General features: G+C 47.7%; 1 protein-coding gene across 7 annotated transcripts in view; it reads left to right on the forward strand.

The window, feature by feature from the left end:
* ZNF362 (zinc finger protein 362) overlaps nucleotides 1-7,398 on the forward strand; it is a 190,792-nt gene extending 183,394 nt beyond the window's left edge. For 4 of the 7 annotated variants that reach the window (XM_078643020.1, XM_078643023.1, XM_078643019.1 and 1 more), the window contains one exon: nucleotides 2,102-7,398. In XM_078643020.1, coding sequence (XP_078499146.1) covers nucleotides 2,102-2,218 — 117 coding nt within the window. In that variant the 3' untranslated portion in view covers nucleotides 2,219-7,398. The remainder of the gene's footprint in view (nucleotides 1-2,101) is intronic. The other 3 variants (XM_078643018.1, XM_078643021.1, XM_078643022.1) reach the window with 2 other exon arrangements.
* Nucleotides 7,399-20,927: the final 13,529 nt, after the last annotated feature.

Here is a 20,927-nt window from a genome sequence, read left to right on the forward strand (position 1 = left end):
TGATATCTTAAGCCATTGGTCAGATATCACTATGACTATATGATTGTCTTTTACCCATGTTTTCTAGCAGCACATCTTAATTTCAGCTTGGCTGAGAGTAACTTTAAAAAGTGCCATGATGCTACCAGTGCAGGTCACGACTTAGCACTTTTTGGGGGGGGTAGGAATTCGGCTTCGGCTCAGCATCCTTTGATTCTGGGCTTTCAGTAACTTTCAACCACGTTGAACAGAAGAAGTGCTGCTAGACAACATGGCTAAAAGATATTCACTTTGACAAGGCCAAAAGCTCAGGCGTTGCAACAATTTGTCCTTACCAAAACTTATCTTGTAGTGCAGTTGTAGTTGTTCATTCTCACTCTATGTCCACCAGTGGTGCCTGCATGGATGATTTAATCACAGTACACCAGACCCGGTAGGTTGTGTGTTAATAGAATTTACCTCTGGTAGGCCTATCTAACATCCCTCTAGGGCCTCCATTTCTTTGTAACAGGCTGATGCACACACCTTTTGAGCCAGTGGTAGGTATAGTGCAACCTTAAACTTATTTCGTGTAAGGCTCCTTTCTTCAAGGCCAAAACATCAACCAGACACATAATGGTACTTCAGGCCCTTGGCACATTTTTACCTTTCACAATGTTTCGTAGGAAATAAACCTTCATCCAGAAAATGCTGCGGGGTTCCATTTGAATAAAATGATTGTTCCTTCAACTCCCTTTCACGTCCCCCTCCATTTAATACCTTCATGCCCAAGGAGGTCTTGCACAAATTGGATGTGAAGCATGGATTGCACATTTTTTCTTGACCAGACTCTGGGTCTGTTTGTTAAACGAACTTTAAGACCGGTTATGTTGCTGAATTGCTTCTGAGTAATTGATGGCATTTCGGTCATTATGCATTACTCTTTCTGAGTGGTGCAGTTATTCTCCCATGAGGCTTCCTTAGTATGTGCCCCAGCATGATTTTCTAATGCAGGCGGTCACCGGCGTTCTTTAGATGCTCAGGTCAGAGGCCTGCCGTTGGAATAGATTTACTGCTGGTCAAGTAGATTTTCTATTTGAACGGCAGCAAAATCATCTCGAATGGCCGTGCACTCATGCACAACGTATGGTGCAGTGTGTCCTGATTTTCAGCACTCCTCGCACTACTGGTGCTAAATTATAACACAAGCTGCATAAGTTCTACTTGTTGGCAGAATTCCACATAATCTTGCATAGTTTTTCTGTAACTACTTCTAAGAACATAATTTCTAGAGGGATAACTTGATGCATAACCCACTGCAGTGCTCTGCATAGAACCAAGCTTCTGTCAGTTGTATGGGCATAATCCACCAGTCCTGAAGCATTGTCTGTGGCTTTCTTCTGGCATTTGCCTGTGGGAGATATATGCTGCGTCTAATCCGCGCTAAATTCTGCAGAACCTCTTTGCCCAGGCCTAAGCTGTCCATGCTGCATTTTTCTTCACCTCTGTTTCTCATTGTCAGTTTGTGTGTAATCTGCCCTCAAATTGAGAATAGGCAAAAGCCAGGATTGAAGAGCAGGATCAAGTTATCATCATGGTCACTCTGTTATTCTTCGTTTATAGTCTTTCTCACTATTACCACCTTCCCACTGATATCTTAAGCCATTGGTCAGATATCACTATGACTATATGATTGTCTTTTACCCATGTTTTCTAGCAGCACATCTTAATTTCAGCTTGGCTGAGAGTAACTAAAAAAAGTGCTATGTTGCTACCATTGCAGTTCACGACTTAGCACTTTTTTGTGTGGGGGGGGGTGTAGGAATTCGGCTTCGGCTCGGCATCCTTTGATTCTGAGCTTTCAGTAACTTTCAACCACGTTGAACAGAAGAAGTGCTGCTAGACAACATGGCTAAAAGATATTCACGTTGACAAGGCCAAAAGCTCAGGCGTTGCCACGACCAATTGTCCTTACCAAAACTTGTCTTGTAGTGCAGTTGTAGTTGTTCATTCTCACTCTATGTCCTCCAGTGGTGCCTGCATGGATGATTTCATCACAAGTACACCAGACCCGGTAGGTTGTGTGTTAAAAGAATTTACCTCTGGTAGGCCTATCTAATATGTCTCTTTCTCTTTCTCTCAGGAGACATATCTCATGAAGCACATGTCCAAACACACAGTTGTGGAGCACCTGGTGAACCATCACTCGCCGCAGAGGACGGAATCCCCTGGCATACCTGTACGGATTTCTCTCATCTAGATTCCAAGGCGGCATCTCCCCTTCTGCATAGTTATCATCCCAGAGAGGTAGAAGGAAGAAGAGCAAAAGAACAAAAACTGCCACCACCCCTACAGTCAGTAGCCAGCAAGAAACCACTTGTGACAACCAATCTGAAGCTATAAGAAATGTATTTTTAAAAAAAAGAAAGACTGCATCGCAATTCAATTCTTGCTGACTCTATGGAGATACAAGCTTTGTAATTGGCTGCGATTTGGGGACACGGATTAACGAATTGCCTCCCTTTCATGAGACCTGGCTTGTGATTGTCTAACCTTGGCATAAACCCTACTTGCGAAGTCTACTTTCTAGAGACTTGATGTTAGTGATTGGCTGCTCATTGGAGACAACACAGCATGTGACTGGATGGCCTTTGGAAACAAGGAGTCTCTTTACTGCCAATCCGTTTTGCGACACAATGACTTAATGGCTACCCTTTGGAAACACAATATTTGGAGTTTCCCTTTGGAGACACAATATTGGGGTTTGTAATTTGTGCTGACAGGTTTGGTGAAATCCAAAGACTATATGAGAGCACTTTGAATTTTTCCATTTTATTAAACCCCTAATCCCTACCACCACGAGTCCATACATATTTGTTTTCGATATATCCTCCTGGTTTTTGGGAAACAAAAGATCGTATATGTCACTGCTGCTGAACAGTCGTTGAAATTAAAGTGTATTTTTACAAGCAGCCCACCGGGCATTAAGGAGCATCTTCCGTTGTACAGAATGTTTCAGTCCTCAAAATGAACCAGATCCTGAACCTCCTGGACTGTTTCGACCACTTACCTCCTGGGAGACTAGTCTATCCTTGGTGGACACGTCATGGTTAGCAGAAGCAAAGTACAGAATGTGTTTCATCAAGAAAAGGCACAATCTCTTGTTTTGATGTAAGGCTATGTCTTCTGCACCCAGCACTCCCTAATTGACGGCTCACCTCTGATTAGAAAATTAATGGTTTGTTTGTGAGATAGTGCCTAACATGACAAAATCGCGGACAGATTGACCAGATATTAAACTTTAACGTTTTGGTGAAGTGTGAACATCATCAGGATTCAATATCTAGAATACTGCTAGATCTTGTGGGGTCAAATCTCTCACATCATTCTCACAACGTCCCTTGAATTTGTACATCTTGGCAAAATTCTAACGCAAAGCAGAAATCTGGTCCTCGCACATTTCGCTAACACGCCATTTGCAAAGTGCCATGTTTTTCTCTCCTGGTGAAGATTTGTTCCTATCTCATCATTGTTTCACAAGTAAGTGGGGGTCTCCTTCACCAGCTGTTCGTCTGCTCAAAACCTAGTCTGGTTAAATTAGAGGACGCACTTACAAGGACAGACACCCACAGAAATCAACCCTTATGGTGGAGCACAATCTTATCACATACTAAACACACTTTTGTTATGCTTATCATCCATATATAACTGCAAAATCCAATCAAGACCCTTCATCTTTAGCCACAAACGTTTATACCTATCAAAACATACATCATCCAGGTTTAGCCTATGTACAGCTCCATGCCCCTCTGTTTTCTTCCATGCTAAGCCAAAACCTGCATCCACTCAGCCCGCATATGTTCCTCATTGCGCTACACGCTTAACTTTGCCAGTCATTACTCGCCTTTATTAATATTGACTGCAAAAAAATTATATTACTCACGCATCAGTCAGTTTCTTTCAGAAAAGGAAGATGTTTATAGAAACCTAGGGCGGAAGTGCACAGTGTAAAGAGTTGGGATTGATTGGTTGAAGCCTTAGGGCAGTGGTGCTAGGCAAGGGGAGTGTTTGTTAGTTACAGAGGACAATCTTTCTTCAGCAAGCTTGTTTCATTACCTGATGCCTGAGACATCTTAATGTCCAACAATTCTCTTTGATAGAGCGAAGTTCCCTAAAGGATCCACTTTCTCTTAGTGGTCTCTAGGAGGCAGAAATCAATACCCCCGCTCTACGCCTTTTTGAGGAGGCAGCCCAACATGCAAGGGTACAAAAGATCTTATTGTATTTTCTGCACAGGAACATTTTGCACAATGAATAATGTGACAATCCAGAAATATATGTGGAAAAAGGGGAACAAGGCATGTATGTTGTATAATTAACATATTAGCTCACACAATGTTAAAGATTTTGTGTTTCTCCAAAGGAGAAGGTCTTCAATTGTGTTCGATATTGCGCCTGAACCACAGCAGAAATTGGAGATTTTTTAGGCTACATAGTAAGTTTAATGTCTTTCCTGAAATGCAAGTGGAAATTGAGATATCTTGTGCACAAGATTAGAGGCCTTTTCGGTGGTCTCGCCTATCGACTGAAGAAAAATGTTTTTTGTTTGGCAATAGTTTTCTGAAGTATTATTCAGTGCTGGCCTTTTAACTAATTTTAGCGACTACTGCAGTTGGAAGCTCGAAAGCATACATTGCTGCAGTTCCCACCTCATATTTGCCTGCTCCCTTAGATCTCAAGTATTCTTGATGATATGTGGAGGTTGTTTCCAGTGGTACAATGGAGGCAGTGTGACATGAACACTATATCATTGCAAAGAATCTTCTCACCCAGCTCACATACTTATGTATCTTGAGTATATTTGTATTCATACTGGGAAATCAAAATTTGTGAAATGTGCTCTCAATTCGAAATGAGTGGGAAAGATACTCTAAGAGGACTGGGACTGCTAAACTTGTACGGTAAAGGTATATAGCTGCATTGTATAGGACTCGATTTTCAATCTTTATTTTGTTAAATAAGACTCTGGAATGTCCTCCATATCATGTTCATTGCAGAGGAATATAAAATGTTTTCTCTCATCACTGATATTGTATATTCCTGTGGTCGTGGTCTTGGTTTTGGATAGCTACCATTTTAATTTTCAGTATCCCTAAAACAAAAATCCTCATGTCCTGCAGAGGCATTATAATCTCAGTGGGCTTTAAGAAGCAGCTAAAACAGATCTTTGGACAGAACCTGTGGAAGCAAATTATCTTCTAGGCCCCATTCAAGCGTCGACTGACTTGTGCCACAATATAGATCATATAGAGGCTACTAACATCAATGTTTTATATGGAAATCTGACAACGTTGAGAAGTGGAGTTTAAGTGTTGCATTTTAGGTAGAATGACCTGCAGAAAGAAACCTCATTCTAACACATTACTTCTTTTGTTTACCTAGTTGTATAATATTATTACTGTAGTTCACCCTATTGACGTGGGCATCTCTGCACTTTATCACCCTTTCTTACAAAGATTAAAACAATATACTGTAAAAAGCATGTGACGGGAACGGTTATAGTGTTACAGTCTAAGAACTCGCAGGGCACATTTTAAAGTTGGAGTAGATCAGGTACATGATGAACAAAAAGTTACACCATGTGATATTACATTCTCAAAATTGTTTTTCTGTATTTAATAACACTGTATTTTCAGTTCCTATCAGTCTAATAGGTCAAAGAGGTCTAGGGATAAAAGTTTGAAGAGGCAGTATTCTACCAGTGGAACTGTAGGAGAGTAGGCATATATTTTATTTTTAAAACTAGAAGTTTTGTATTAGTAACTATTTGCAGGGACCTATTTTGATTAGGAAAATCTGCATAACACCTCCTTTGGTGCAGTTTTTGCAGATCCCTAATATAAATATCCGACAGAATAGTGCAAGAGAATATAATCCAATTTTCAGGGATCTTTTCTGACAGATAGTCTACTTGTTAGGCGCTCTGGTTGTAGAGAATTACTGATTCTAATAAAGTACGAGGAAAGAAGGATAGAGAGAAAGATTGAGGGTTCTGGATTATGTTTTTCCCCAGTGTATGGATATTGTTTATAGCTAATTTAGGCAACCTTCCAACACACATCCTGAATCAATTTGTGTGCCCAATCTTCTTGCATTATTTCTAAGAAACATACTTGTTCCTCAGTGACCCTCATCACACAAAAAATAGTACCTCTATATAAGAAGTTCTTCAGCATTTTGTGGACAGGTGTGGGCAATATGTGTGTGGGGATTCGGCGACCTTTTGTAGGCTTTCCCGAAGAATGGGTATCTTATTTCAGAGCAGGGCAAACTGTTTGTGTGTTTGGGAAAATAAAAAATTTGATTTTAGAGACCTCCCTTAACCTAAATGGTCTTGGCTTAGGTGAGGCGTTGCTGCAAAAGTGGATATGTTGCACCTTTCATTAAGTTAAAAAGCACTTAGACAACTCCTACACCTCCAGGTGCTTTCAGGACCCACCTCTCTTACAGAGATCTTGTTGGTTGTTTACCTGCCCCGTCCTTTTCACTAGGTCACGTGGTGCACTGTTTAAATGGCCAGGAGAGCAGTTGATCAATCTAGCCAATTAGCTGGTAGAACTGTGGTGCGTGGCAAATGACAGAAATGGCCGGAATTGTACGTATTGTGCTAATCAACATTACATTTCAGACCGCGCCTGTCCCAACGTTTGTGTGTATATAGGTATATATAAATGTCTGTATGTTTGTTTGTGTGTGTACGTATGTGTGTGTATATGTATATAATATACAAATATATAGCATATACACACACATAAACACCCAACTATTTCACATTAAAGGAAAAAGAAGAAAAAAATAGAATTCATTTATATTACGTATTTTTTCTTTCCATTTTTGCATATTAACTGTTATTTTTATACACATTTAAAGCCTTAACTATATCATCGCCCTTATTTTAACAATTGTATGTTTTGTTATGCTACTATGTTTAAATTGATTTGGTTATTCTCCCCCGCCATCCCTCCCACAGCGTTACTGACTTGGTGTTGTATGGTATGCAGTATTTCTGAACAAATTCCCACTCCTCTAGCCCGTCGGCATGTTAATACAGTGTAAATAATATGCTCCTATACATATTAACACATTTATTGGTCTCTTTTTTTTATAATGATGTAAGCCAAAAGTATTTGGACTTAGGTGATGGCAAGACAAAAAATTGAAAGACAGATTTTTTTCCCCCTCTCATTCCACCCTGTCTTGCATACTGGTCTCAAAAAGACAGACGGCAATTGCCGTCCCAGCGCAAACTCTCTAAGAGTATGTGTTCAAATAAAATCAAAAAAGTGACTATGAAAAAAGGAAAAACAAGAAAAAAATATAAAGTCGCTCTTTGTATTTCTCTGTCGTGAAAATAAACTTGCAAATGCCAACTTCTGATAATATGGTCATGTCTCTTTTCTCAGAGTTTCATGATGGTGATCCGACTGCGGTGGTGTTGGCCTGGGGTGGTGGTGGTGGGGAGGGGAGGGGAGGGGAGGGAATGCGGAGGGAAGTTATGGGGACCTTGGTAATCGGTTGTTTGTGATTATTTCCACTCATGTATTTGCATTCCAGTTACTTCAATCCTTCTAGTGGAAACCCTTCTTCACTTTAATGTGCTTATGCTTCTCAGTCTGGCTTCATACATTGTTATATCTGAATGGTATATTTTCATTATGGGATCCTCATCACCTTAGCCTGAAATACATGGGATTTTGGCAAGGTAGATGAATGGCCCTCTTATGCCATGTTAGCCACCAAAAGACTGCAGGTGCTTTTAATTGCATTGAACAGTGTATTTGTACAACTCATTGGCAACCTGCTAGGTTTTTTTTAATAAAGAGAAAAGTAGGTAAGTTACTTTTCACCATAATACAGGTGCTTCATCCTTTACTGATTTTGTTGCAAAAAAATGGGGGTACACTTCCGAGACCCTGTGAGGTTAGAAATGAAGCTACTTCGAATATATGGGAAGCAGTTAGGCACCAGGTATTATAACCATGAGTTCTGTTGAAACAAATTTCATAAGCTATGGAGAAGAAATGAAATAGTGATTGTGACTTGGGAGACTTATGTAAGTGTTGGTTGAGCACCTTACTTCTTGCAAATTATTACATTTCCCTCAATGAACATTGTATTGAAGTAAAAAGAATGGGAACACATTTAACTGAGTTCAAAATTAATATGCTGCTAATGAAAATAAAGATAGATCAATAAATGTCTCAGCAACAAATTGAAATCATGACCCTCCAATTTAGACATTTAAAAGACCAGGCAGACAATTTTGGAAGGGGTTATGTGTAGTATGTGTATAGCTCAAACAAATCTATTAAAAATAATACAATAGCATGGCAAATTACTAAAGTGCCAAAAAGAATTGAAGAGGTGTTAACACGGAAATATAGGTGAGCTGAAACAGACTCCAGTGGCGGTCCTTTCTGTACAGTCTCAAAATGCTTTAATTAATATATCTGATAGACTTCTAGCCTCAGATTCCTTACCTTACCATTTTCCAGGCGTCAAACTGAATCCGGAAGATTGTTTGTGAGCAGTACCCCTGCGCACCGGTAGTTGGCGTTTTTCGGCTCTGTGTGAGATGCTTGCGTTATTTGTACTGGAAGTGACGTCCGCGGCAACTTGATCGGTGCCACCTAGGCGCGGCAATGTCAGTTCTTTTCTTTCCACGCCAGCCATTGCTACCCCTTCAGTCCCTGTTTGACTGGATTTGTTTTGTACTTTTTGTTGACTCTTTTTGAGGTTTTTTCCTCCTGGTGGGGCAGGGATGTTGTCCTGAAAAACCAGCTTCAAACCCTGCGTAGCCTGTTGTGCTCCGACTGCTGCGCCATTAATTAAAGACTTGCAGAAGTGGTCCCTCAAACTCATGGTGGCTTGGCATGTGATGCCGCAACACTCAAGATCCCAGTAGAGGGGAAAGTCCCAGTAGCGGTGTCCAAGAACCTCCTCCCACTCCAAATCCTTGGGACATTCGGGTAAGTCTCGACAGAAGAAAATTTCGAAGAGGTCTTTGACTTTACCTCGGCCGACGAGGGAGTGTCGACATTCAAGGAATGGCTCAGTGGTAGAGCAGCGCAGGGCCACTCTGTGCCTCCCCGACTTTCTGGGAGCCGGAGCAATGCCTGCCCAACTAAAGGAGTTTTATGAGGCCATTCTGATCCCCAACTCCGATGTGGAGCCGTTGCCCGATGCCGTATCCAACGGCAACGGGAGCCTTCCCTCCTCGATCGGAGCCTGAGCCCTATTCCCTAGGATTAGGATTTAGGGAGGAATGGGAGGGGTCGCTGGACCCCAAGGAATTCCAGCCTTTTGAGCAAAACCCTAACATGGACTTGTGTGAGGAACTGGATGAAGCCAGCGGACTGGATACTTCTCCAAATACTGGTATGCTTCCTCCCCCCTACCGTGGCTCTGGAGGAGGGAGCTTCTTATGCAGTCGTGGTGCAGAGGGCAACTGAGGTCTTCAACCTTCAGTTGCCCTCAGTGGCAATCAAGACTAACATCTTGACAGACGTTTTTCAACCGGGATTCCACCCCTCAGAACTCCTTCTCCTGTTCAATGACGCCATCATTGATGTCCTTTTGGGGACTTAGTCCAAACCCAACACGGGGTGCTCCTGAGAATAGGATGATCGCCCACCATCCTGCCCCAGGGGACCCAAACTTCCTCACCCAACAAAGTACCCCCAGAGAGCTTGGTGGTTCTAGCTTTGACCATTCATGTAAATCCTGGCGCATTCCCTACCACTTCCCCAAATAGGGAATGCAAGAGGCTGGACTCTTTGGGGAAGAAGATGTTTTCTTCTGCCAGCCTGGCATTGCGGTCCATGAACACTGCATGCCTTTTGGGACTTTTTTTGCACGCTCTGTGGACACGGTTGCACAGTTGCTGCAACTGTCCTGGAGGAGGCCCGGGCCATACTCTCTCAGGCTGTTGCCGATGGGGAAGATTCGGCAAAGTTCACTATCTTTTGTGGATTTGACACAAGTGACTCACTGGGCAGAGTGGCTTCATCGACAATGGCTTTGAGGCGCCATGCCTGGTTGGACATGCCTTTTGATGGCACCCGTCTCTTCAGAGACAAGGTGGATTTAGTGCTGGAGCCCTTTAGGGACAGTCAGGCTACTGCCAGGTCCTTGGACCTTTCTGTGGCCCCATGTCACCCTCAATCTGCCTTTCTCTCCTTTTGTGGCTACAGAAGGGGCTTGCAGCCGTGCCAATTCCCTCCCAGCCACTGAGCCTCATACGCTCCCCAGCCTCTGCGTGGCAAAGGGCCTGGTACCCACAGGCCGCCAGCTGTTAGCTCCATCCACCACCCCTGCAGCAGCTGCAACCTCTAAACCCTCCTAATTAGCCCCATTACCAACATGGGCATCCAGTTGGCAGCACGATTCGCCATCTCCTGCCCTCCTGGCAGTCCCTAACTGACAGGTGTGTTTTGCAAATTGTCTGAAGAGGCTACTCCTTCCCCGTTTTGACACCCCATCCCTCCATGCCACTATCTCATGACTGGCTGACAGAGGATCATCTATCCCTTCTTTGCTCTCTTGGCGCCATTGGGGGGCGGGGGTGTCGATGGAGCAGGGGAGAGATGACATTTTTATTGTGTACCCCTTGTTAAGTCAAGCTCTCATAACTATAACGAAAATAACAGTGTGATGCATAAAAATTAATCAATAAAAGGCACTTAGACATTTTACATTACACGTGGGAAATTAATGGCTATTTGCGAAAATGCCGTACTAGTAATTGTGAATGAGTCATATTAATACAGTGCTATGATAATATACTTTTAAGCACATAAGCAGGTGTGTTTATGCTTTTAATAGTATAATTATATGTTGTGGCAAGAGAGAGAAAATGCACTTTGTCAGTAAAAGAATGCTATCTATTTCGCTTATGCTATGTAACAACTAACTGGGAATATTAGAATGGTGGGAGGTAAACAGAAGGGCTATAATTCAAAATCTATTGTTCGAGGCATATGAGCTGCAGATTGCACACTATGCATAGATGGCCACCTAGTGTTGGGCCTGGATGTTTGCAGTTTGTTTTTCTTGTAGAAAGTCTTTGGAAGTCACGAGATAGGTGACTCCTCCTTTGGGTGATACTGCGCATGGGCATCGGCTCCATCCCCAGATTGTTTTTTTCCACCACCGGGCTCGGATGTGGTTCCAGCGCTCCTTGTTGGAACCGATTACCGTCGGCGCGCAATCCTCACAGGCTTCAAGAAACTACTCTCGAAAGCGTTTTCCAGTCGACACTACTCTTCAAGACCAATAACGTCGATTCTGGTCGTCGACTACGGCCTTCGGGCCCAACTAGGCCTAAACCCCAGCTAATGGAAAGGACGCCATTTAAAAAGTGTCCTCAATGTGGGTCGAAGTTTCCCCACACCGACCTCCACGAGGTCTGTAACCTCTGCCTCTTTAAAGAGCACGAGGCCAAGGACTGTTCTGCCTGTGCCGCCTTCCACTCCAAAAAGAGTATCCGGGACCGGAGAGCCAGAAGAACAATGGCTCGATCTTCAGCATCGATCCCGGACGACATCTTCCAGGAAGGCGTCGACGTCCCAGAACAGCACGACGTCGACAGCAACTCAGAGGCAGAAGATTCTGATGTCGAGGACGTGACTCCAGCGCAGCGGGTCGTAAGTAAGACCGTCGACCCCGACCCTCCCTCGACACATAGAAAAAAGGCTACGGTCAAAACCCTCGCCCTCGGGTGCACACCGAGACACTACTTCGATGGCCCCACCATCGGGCTCGGCCAAAAAGTCAATAAAGCCTACGGGCGACTCGGGCTCGAGTCGACCCCCACTCGGTGCCAGCCCACACTCACCGGCACCAAAGAAACCATCTAGTACCGCACCGAAGCCATCGGCGCCGAAACACTCCGTTCCCTCGGCACCCAAAACATCTTTGGAGCCACACAAAGCTTCCGGCCCCAAGAAAGCACCGGAGCCGAAGCACACATTGGAGCCGAAAAAGTATCGGACTCGAAAAAACCCTCAGAACAGAAAAAGACTTCGGAACCAGAAAAGACCCCTGCTTCCCCCATTAAAGATAAGAGGTCGAAAGAAGCCGCTACGGCACCAAAACAAGCTTCCACGCCGAAAGGTCACACTCCTGAAAGAGACTTGTTTACTCCAGACCCAAGATAAAAGACTCTCATAAAAGATCCCAAGACTGGTCGATTGACGTTATCAAAGAAACGACCATCAGAGGCACCAGCTCCAAAGAAGAAGGACATTGCTACGTCACCTATGCATGTGCCTTCCCCGTCTCCTGCACCCAATCCCTCCCCCCATATTTCACCACCTCGCTCCCCTACACTATCTAGCACACATGATGATAATGGGGATGACATATCAGTACAGGGGCTAACCCAGAGGAGCCATATTATCCCCCAGCCTCGCCAGACCCATGGGACAACTATAATACACCAGACATTCCAAATGTACCTCAAGATGACATATAACCCTCTTAGGCCCTCACCGCCAGACGACACTATGGGGTTTAACCAGTTACTGCTTAGAGCAGCCCAATACCATGGGGTAGACCTGCACTCCGATGCAGTAGAGGAGGACTTCCTGCTAGACACATTTGACAACGCACAAGGACGAGGATGTCAGTGAGTAGAAGCAGCCACAGAGAGCTCCCCGCTCAGCCCTCCACAGGGCTTGGTCGCCCCACTCAGTGCTGCCGCTCCTGCCTGCCTGCCTTTGCCGCCTCCTGCCTGCAGATTCCTTCACTCGCTGCCCGCTGCTCCTGGGAATTTCCCGCTGCTCCTGGGAATTTCCCGCTGCCCGCTGCTTCTTGGAATTTCCCGCCGCTGCCTCCCTGCGGCCCCGCCCCCCTGTGATTCCATTCGCCGCCCCGCTCCCGCCACCCAGCTGCTCCTCCCTCCCGGCTCCTTACTTAAGGGGAACGTAGGGGACCACAGAGTGTGACCGCTCAGCCCTCCACAGGGCTTGGTCGCCCCACTCACTGCTGCCGCTCCTGCCTGCCTTTGCCGCCTCCTACCTGCAGATTCCTTCGCTCGCTGCCCGCTGCTCCTGGGAATTTCCCGCTGCTCCTGGGAATTTCCCGCTGCCCGCTGCTTCTTGGAATTTCCCGCCGCTGCCTCTCTGCGGCCCCGCCCCCCTGTGATTCCATTCGCCGCCCCGCTCCCGCCACCCAGCTGCTCCTCCCTCCCGGCTCCTTACTTATGACGCCCCCAGAGCGACCGCACGCAGCGGGAGCACCGATTGAGCGCCGAAGGTGCGCCAAAGGTAAGCCCGTCTGCGCCCGTCCGCGCCTGGCCCGCGCCCAGCACCAGGACCCCTGGCCCTCCCCGCCGAGGCAAGACGACCCGACTGACCTACGACGACGCCACTCTCAACGCACTCAATGCCGGCCGGACCCACGCCTGCTGCCGAGCCACCCCGAGACGCACCCACGGACCCTTCACCTGCTGCACCTGCAAGTTCACCTGCCCCGCACCCGCCAAGACAAACACCAGCAGCAACCACCTCAAGTGCATCCTGATCAACACCCGCTCCGTCCACAGACACGCCGTGGAACTCTGGAACCTCCTCGACGCTACATCACCGGACGTCGCCTTCCTCACGGAAACCTGGATGAACGCCTCCTCTGCACCCGACATCGCCATCGCCATCCCGGACGGGTACAAGATCATCAGGAGGGACCGCATCAACCAGACCGGAGGTGGCATCGCCATCGTCCACAGGAACACCATCCGCATCACGACCGACGCCAACCTCTCCTTCGCCGCAGCCGAACATCTCCACTTCCAGATTCACACCGGCCCTAAGACGACCCTCAGAGGCACCCTCGTCTACAGACCCCCGGGACCACGCACACAATTCAGCGAAGACATCACAGACTTCATCAGCCCGCACGCCCTCCCCTCCACTGACTACATCCTCCTCGGGGACCTCAACTTCCACCTGGAGAACTACAAGGACCGCAACACCACCGCCCTGCTGGAAAACCTCGCCAACCTCGGACTCAAGCAACTGGTCAACACCCCCACCCACTACGCCGGCCACACGCTTGATCCCGTCTTCTTTTCCAGCAAGTACATCACCTTCAGCCACGCCACCGGACTCCACTGGACCGACCACAGCTGCGTCCACTTCAGCTTCAAAAGATCCACGACCCACCACCACCCGCAACAGGTACCTCACAGGAATTGGAGCAAGATCACGGCAGACCAGCTCACCACCTCCCTCAGCCAGAGCCCACCCGCCAACACAACGGACCCCAACAAAGCAGCCCGCAACTTCACACAGTGGCTGACCGCCTGCGCCGACGACCTCACGCCACTAAAGAACCCTCCCAGCAGACCCAGAAGCAAGAAGGCATCCTGGTTCACCAACGACCTCAAGGACTCCAAGAAGACCTGCCGCACCCTCGAGAAAGCCTGGCTCCTCGACCGGACCACCGACAACATGACCGCCCTCAAACACGCTACCCGCAAGCACCACCAGCTCATCCGCACCACCAAGAAGAAATCCCTGAAGGAACGACTGGACAACAACGCCCACGACAGCAAAGAGCTCTTCACTATCGTCAAGGAGTTCTCCAACCCCAGCACCGGCACCAACGACATCACTCCGTCACAAGACCTCTGCGACTCCCTCGCCTCGTTCTTCCACCGCAAGATCGCAGACATCCACAACAGCTTCAGCGCCCCACCCACGCACCCAACCGTCGAACCAATGCCCCCCACCGCCACCCTTCGCACCTGGACCACGGTGACCACCGAAGACACAGCCCGCACGATGAACACCATCCACTCCGGATCACCGACCGACCCCTGCCCACACCACGTCTTCAACATCGCACCCCAACTCCGGAACATCATCAACGCCTCCTTCAACACCGCCACCTTCCCGGAGAGCTGGAAGCACGCCGAGATCAGCGCCCTCCTGAAGAAACCTACAGCGGACCCCACCGATCTCAAAAACTTCCGCCCCATCTCGCTCCTCCCTTTTCCTGCTAAAGTCATCGAGAAGATCGTCAACAGACAGCTGACCGCCTTCCTCGAGACGAACGGATTCCTCGACCCTCGCAGTCCGGCTTCAGAGCCAACCACAGCACCGAGACCGCCCTCATCGCAGCCACCGACTAGATCCGGACCCTGCTCGACAAGGGGGAAACAGTGGCCCTCATCCTCCTGGACCTCTCCGCTGCGTTCGACACGGTCTGCCACCGCACCCTAGTCCAGCGCCTCAGCAACATCGGTATCCAAGAGAAGGCACTGGAGTGGATCATCTCGTTCCTCGCCGGAAGAACACAAAGAGTCCGCCTCCCCCCGTTTCGCTCCGAGGCCACCGAAGTCCTCTGCGGCGTCCCGCAAGGATCTTCACTCAGCCCCACCCTCTTCAACATCTACATGAAACCTCTCGCAGCCATCGCACGCCAGCACAACCTCAACATCATCTCTTACGCCGACGACACCCAGCTGATCCTCTCCCTCACCAGAGACCCCGACACCGCCAGAACCTGCCTACACGAAGGGATGAAAGACGTCGCCGAGTGGATGAAGGACAGCCGCCTGAAACTGAACTCGGACAAGACGGAAGTCCTCATCCTGGGATCTTCGCCCTCCGCCTGGGACGACTCCTGGTGGCCCCCAGCCCTGGGCACCGCACCCAAGCCAACCGACCACGCACGCAACCTGGGCTTCATCTTGGACCCCTCCCTCTCGATGACCAGACAAGTCAACGCCGTCTCCTCATCTTGCTTCAACACCCTGCGTATGCTTCGCAAGATCTTCCGCTGGATCCCGACCGAGACCAGGAAGACTGTCACCCAGGCACTCGTCACCAGCCGACTGGACTACGGAAACGCCCTCTACGCCGGAACCACAGCCAAGCTACAGAAAAGACTCCAGCGCATCCAGAACGCCTCCGCCCGACTCATCCTGGATGTCCCCCGACGCAGCCACATCTCCAGCCACCTGAGGAACCTGCACTGGCTCCCCGTCGACAAGAGGATCACGTTCCGGCTCCTCACCCACGCATACAAGTCTCTCCACGACCTGGGCCCCAAGTACCTCAACGACCGCCTGACCTTCTACACGCCCACCCGCCAGCTACGGTCCACCAGCCTCGCCCTCGCAGCCGTACCATGCATCCGAAGAGCCACCGCCGGAGGAAGATCCTTCTCTTACCTGGCTGCCAAGACTTGGAACTCCCTCCCCATCCACCTTCGGCTGACCCAGGACCATCTCGCCTTCAGGAAACATCTCAAGACCTGGCTGTTCGAGCAGTAGCATACCCCTCCCCCCAAGCACCTTGAGACCCTCCCGGGTGAGTAGTGCGCTATACAAATGGCATGATTGATTGAGAGAGTGTGTGAGAGCTGAGCGAAGCGGGAGTGGAGCATAGCAGTGAGGCTGGGCGACTTGGCGGCTTGGAGGATTGACCAAAGCAGAAGCCGAAACTATCTGGACAATTGGGCCGACGCCTACTCTGGACACTGAGCCCGCAGCCCGTAGCACGCCTACCGTGAGACCGCAGCCTGCAGCCCGTAGCCCGCAGCCCGCCTACTGTGAGCCCGCAGTGAGCGGGACCCGCACATAGTACTGTGTGGAGCGAAGCGGGAGCGGAACAGGAGCGGGCACCGGGAGGCTTGGCGGCAGCGCGGATTCCGCTCGCTGTGAGCCTGCCGTGAGCAGGAACTGCACAGCGCATTGAGCGGAGCAGGAGCAGACCAGGAGGTGGAACAGGGAGGCTCGGCGGCAGCCAGCAGACCGCGGCCCGCAGACCGCAGCCTGCAGCACACAGTCTGCATCCTGCCACCGACCAAAAGACAAAAACTGAATAAATCGAAGAACCACCACCAGCATGGAGTAAGGCAGAAGCCAACAAAGGATATTGAAAAGAACCACACGCACCAACGCGCACACAGCAAGGCACGACCCTGGCAGGCTAACTATCAAGCCGCAGCCACAAGCAACTGCCCGAGGTGCCTAAAGAACCAGAAGAATCCAAGGAATCCAGAGGCAAGAAGCGTGTACCGAAGCTTGGACCTCCAGCAGTAGTACAACGGTGAGAGCGGCACTGGGGGTTACGGGGAAGGGGACAGCAGCGAACAACAGCCAGCAATATTGCCACTCCCCCCGAACTCCCCCTGAACTACCTCCTGTGGCCCCACCTAGTGCATCATCTCCGCTACTGATTCAAAATCGTAGTGACGGCGAGCGGGAGGGTAAAATTCAACACTTACCACGCTCGACAGGGCTGAGCAATAAGCTACGAGTGACAGAGTGCAGAGTGCTGAACACAGATCCCCCGTCCTAGTGGCGGAGGGTCGGCCTGGGTGTTAGGGACGACAAGAGCACTAAGGAGGAGCAAGCCTTAATGCGATATCCCTTAAATAACAACAAAAGGGAAGAACAGAACCCGATGAACTAAAACATTCCAATACCACAGAAGAGAGACACACCAAGACTTGCAGACCTTATCATCTTTTGCAATACCCGTGACTTCGAAACCCCGAGGCTACCCTCGCTCCCTCCCTGACGGCAGCTGCCCCCCTGTAAGGGGTAGACGGGCCCGGGAGAGTGAGGTGGTGGTGTCGTCGAGGCGTCGCGGGCCCCAGAGGATGAAACCTCGAGGAGGGTCTGTCTAAGTGTGACAGGCAAGGACCAGTAACATAAAACAGGAGTGCAGTAGAACTAAGCGGTGTGCAGGTGTGCCCGCTAAGATTGGCGCTATAAGAGTAACACCGTTGGAACGCCAACCATAAACGGCCCAGCTGAAAATCATCTCAATCTGAAAAAGCTGGTGCTACCACAGAGTAGTAGGCACCAGCCAAAATCCAGAGTATAAAGGCCAGAGGAAGGAAGCCACCCAAATCCCCTGTCCAGTGTAAAATCAAATTAATATTCCACAGTCTCTAACCAAACTGATAACCCACTATCGGAAAAATACTATCAATAGCCCTGGTGCAGGGAAATGGCCTTTAAGAAACTGAGATCACGAACCATTTTCATGAAAAGAATGGGGACAGAAGAGGCAATTAGGAAGACCACTAACAAAGCGGTGAAAAGTGGAAGGATAACAGGAACCCCCGGAATACGAAAGTATTTTACAACATTAACCACGGATGGGCTAGTAGTAATAAAACAGTCAAACCCAGCTATAACAGCTGAAATAAGGGAAGATGGAAAAAACAAAGAGGGAAGTGCACATGCCCCCCCCCCCCCAAAGAACACACCTTAATTACATCTGAGGTTGACCAAATAACCCCCTTAACAGATCCCGAGAACTCATCCCCAGAAATAGACTCAACTGACTAATAACATTGGACTTCTCTAATATTCAACATAGCCCCGATCATATCTCGATGCATCCTGAAACAACTGTTAAGAAAGGAGAATTAGATCTGGGACCTCAAGAAGAGCCCGATGTTATACACAATAACACATTACAAAAACCCTTGGACCGAGAGGGTCTCCTGGAATATTCCCCGGACCTTTTTATGTTCAAGTCCACCAGCTTAACGAACAATAATACTCCAGTATCGCAGTCTCTTTTCACACTGCAAAAAATCCTGGAATCGGTCCTTGCCCATCTAGGTAATATCTTGGAGAACTCGGATCAAACACTTGATGTGCAAATAGGAATTTTAAAATTCCTAGTGGAAGAAAAAAGGAAAAAAGAACACAACGAGCTAATCAAAGTAAAGGGCATATTTGACAACTGTCAAGAGGTAACAAGTGACATCAAAACCACCGGCCACTTAGCGCCGGCGAAAAGAGAAATGGGAACACAAACTGGTAATAAATCATGCAAGGGACCAATAAGTAACCAGTGTAAAACTACGGTATATTCCATTAAGAAACTCTTTAAAGAAGACACTAATAGCGAGTCTAACCAATATCCTATATTCAGGAAATATAAAAACAAACTTATCATGGCCAGTCCTGTCATGGACCAAGAAAAAAAGGATAGCATTGGCCTAAATGGTGAGGATGCGCAGGATTTACAAAATATACAAAAGAAGCAAGTGGAAAGAAAGAAAACAAGCATTTGCAATGCAATAGGTCTCGCATTATTTAAGTTTGAGCTATTATTATTGTAAATGGCAATGTTTTTTGCTTTATGCTATAGTTTTCTTATGTACATAAAAAGCTACATATAAAGTATTTGTTGTTAAAATTATTTATGCAGTATTTAAATTTGTTTGCATAAAAGATTACAAGAATATCTTAGCAAAAAAGTTAAACTTTTTAATGGTAATTGACTAAATGTCCATTTGTACATTTTAATTTCAAATAGGTAAGTGTAAACATCACAAATATATTGTGCAAACAGTGCAAAATATTTTAGCCCTAAATATTTTTGTTTTACGAGGTAGTTTGTAAGAAAATGATTGTAAAAGGCAAACACTGTAATTAAAATGTAACATATAACAGTACAGTTATGGCTAGTAAACATACATTAGTAGTATAGTATAATTGTAAACAAGATGTAAATAAGACTACAGAAATTAGCATGAATTATCACTTTAACATCAACTTTACAAACATTTTGAAAACACGATCACAGCTGGTAATCATGCATTGGCTTGTTATTACAAGCATTTCATTTTAATAAATATTTCTGATTCCCAAAAACAAATATGACAGTCTCTCAAAATAATGGCTTTTCAGTTTTAGTTGTATTTTTGATCTCCATGTCATCAAGTACTCATGAATATTACTGCCCCATGGACAGAGTCTGGCTTTACATGTCTACATATCAACATCCAATTCCATGAACACCCATCGCATGCCAGGGATGACCATCACCGCTGGTGAAGAGAAGCACAATTGGGTCAAGAATGCCCACAATACGTTGTGGTCCCATTATACCAGGGATGGGCTCAATAATGCCAAAGATGCCAACATCATGCCAAGCATTGCTAGACTAAAAGTGGGAATAATTCTAACAGGGACACCACCAATAAATTAAGAAGGAACACCATTACGCTAAGGCAAGCATTACCGCCTTCGGGTAAAGTCCGCGCTATATAAAAATGCATAAATACATAAAAAAATAAATACCGCCTTCGGGTAAAGTCTGCGCTATATAAAAATGCATAATTAAATAAATAAATACATACCGCAAAACATCCTCGTTACTCTGCCGGCCTGCGACCAGGAAGTCAGGCAGGCCGGCGCGACACCCGGAAACAGGAAGTAGGAGGGCGGGAGCCTACCCCGCCTCCCACGGAAGAGCCGCGATTGGAGCCGTGTTGGGAGCAGGGAGCACCGGAGCAGGCAGGAGCCTACCCTGCGCCCCGGTGCCGAAGGAGGGAAGAAGAGTCCTGCTGCCGGGCCTTGCAGCTGAGGAGAGGAAGCCGGTGAGTGCGTTGCTGAGCGGCGGGCGGGCGGAGGGAGAGGAGCATGTAGGCGCGGGGGGGAGGCGGCCTGTGTATGTGTGTGTATGTGTGTGCGTGCGTGTGTGTATGTGTCTTGGAGTGCGTGTGTGTGACTGTGAGGGAGGGGGTGTGTGTGTGTGAGCGAGTGTCTGTCTGCGACGTGTGTGTGTGTGTGTGTGTGTCTGTGTGTGTGCATGCATGCATGCGCGGTAGGCTGGGAGGGCGGCGCATGCGCAGTAGGCTGGGAGGGCGGCGCAGGACGGAACGTGCGCGTTCGCGCAGCCAAATCCGACTGCTAAAAATCGTGCCAGTTTTGTGTCCCTCATTCCCCGGCATCAGACAGCTATAGAGTCTCTGTCCCTGTTCCAGGGCGAGACCTAAAAAGGGGAAAGCCGCTAAGAAGATTTAAAAAGAAAAAAGCGCTTAAACTCAAATTTCAGAAGACCATCACCCCTCCTGATGCCCATCTTGTTCACGAAGAAAGTATAAAATCGCCCATATCTCTAAAGAGAATAAATCAAATCCTGATGGAA

The sequence above is a fragment of the Lissotriton helveticus genome, chromosome 5_1 (genome assembly GCF_964261635.1).
Source record: "Lissotriton helveticus chromosome 5_1, aLisHel1.1, whole genome shotgun sequence".
NCBI classification, from domain to species: Eukaryota; Metazoa; Chordata; class Amphibia; order Caudata; family Salamandridae; genus Lissotriton; species Lissotriton helveticus.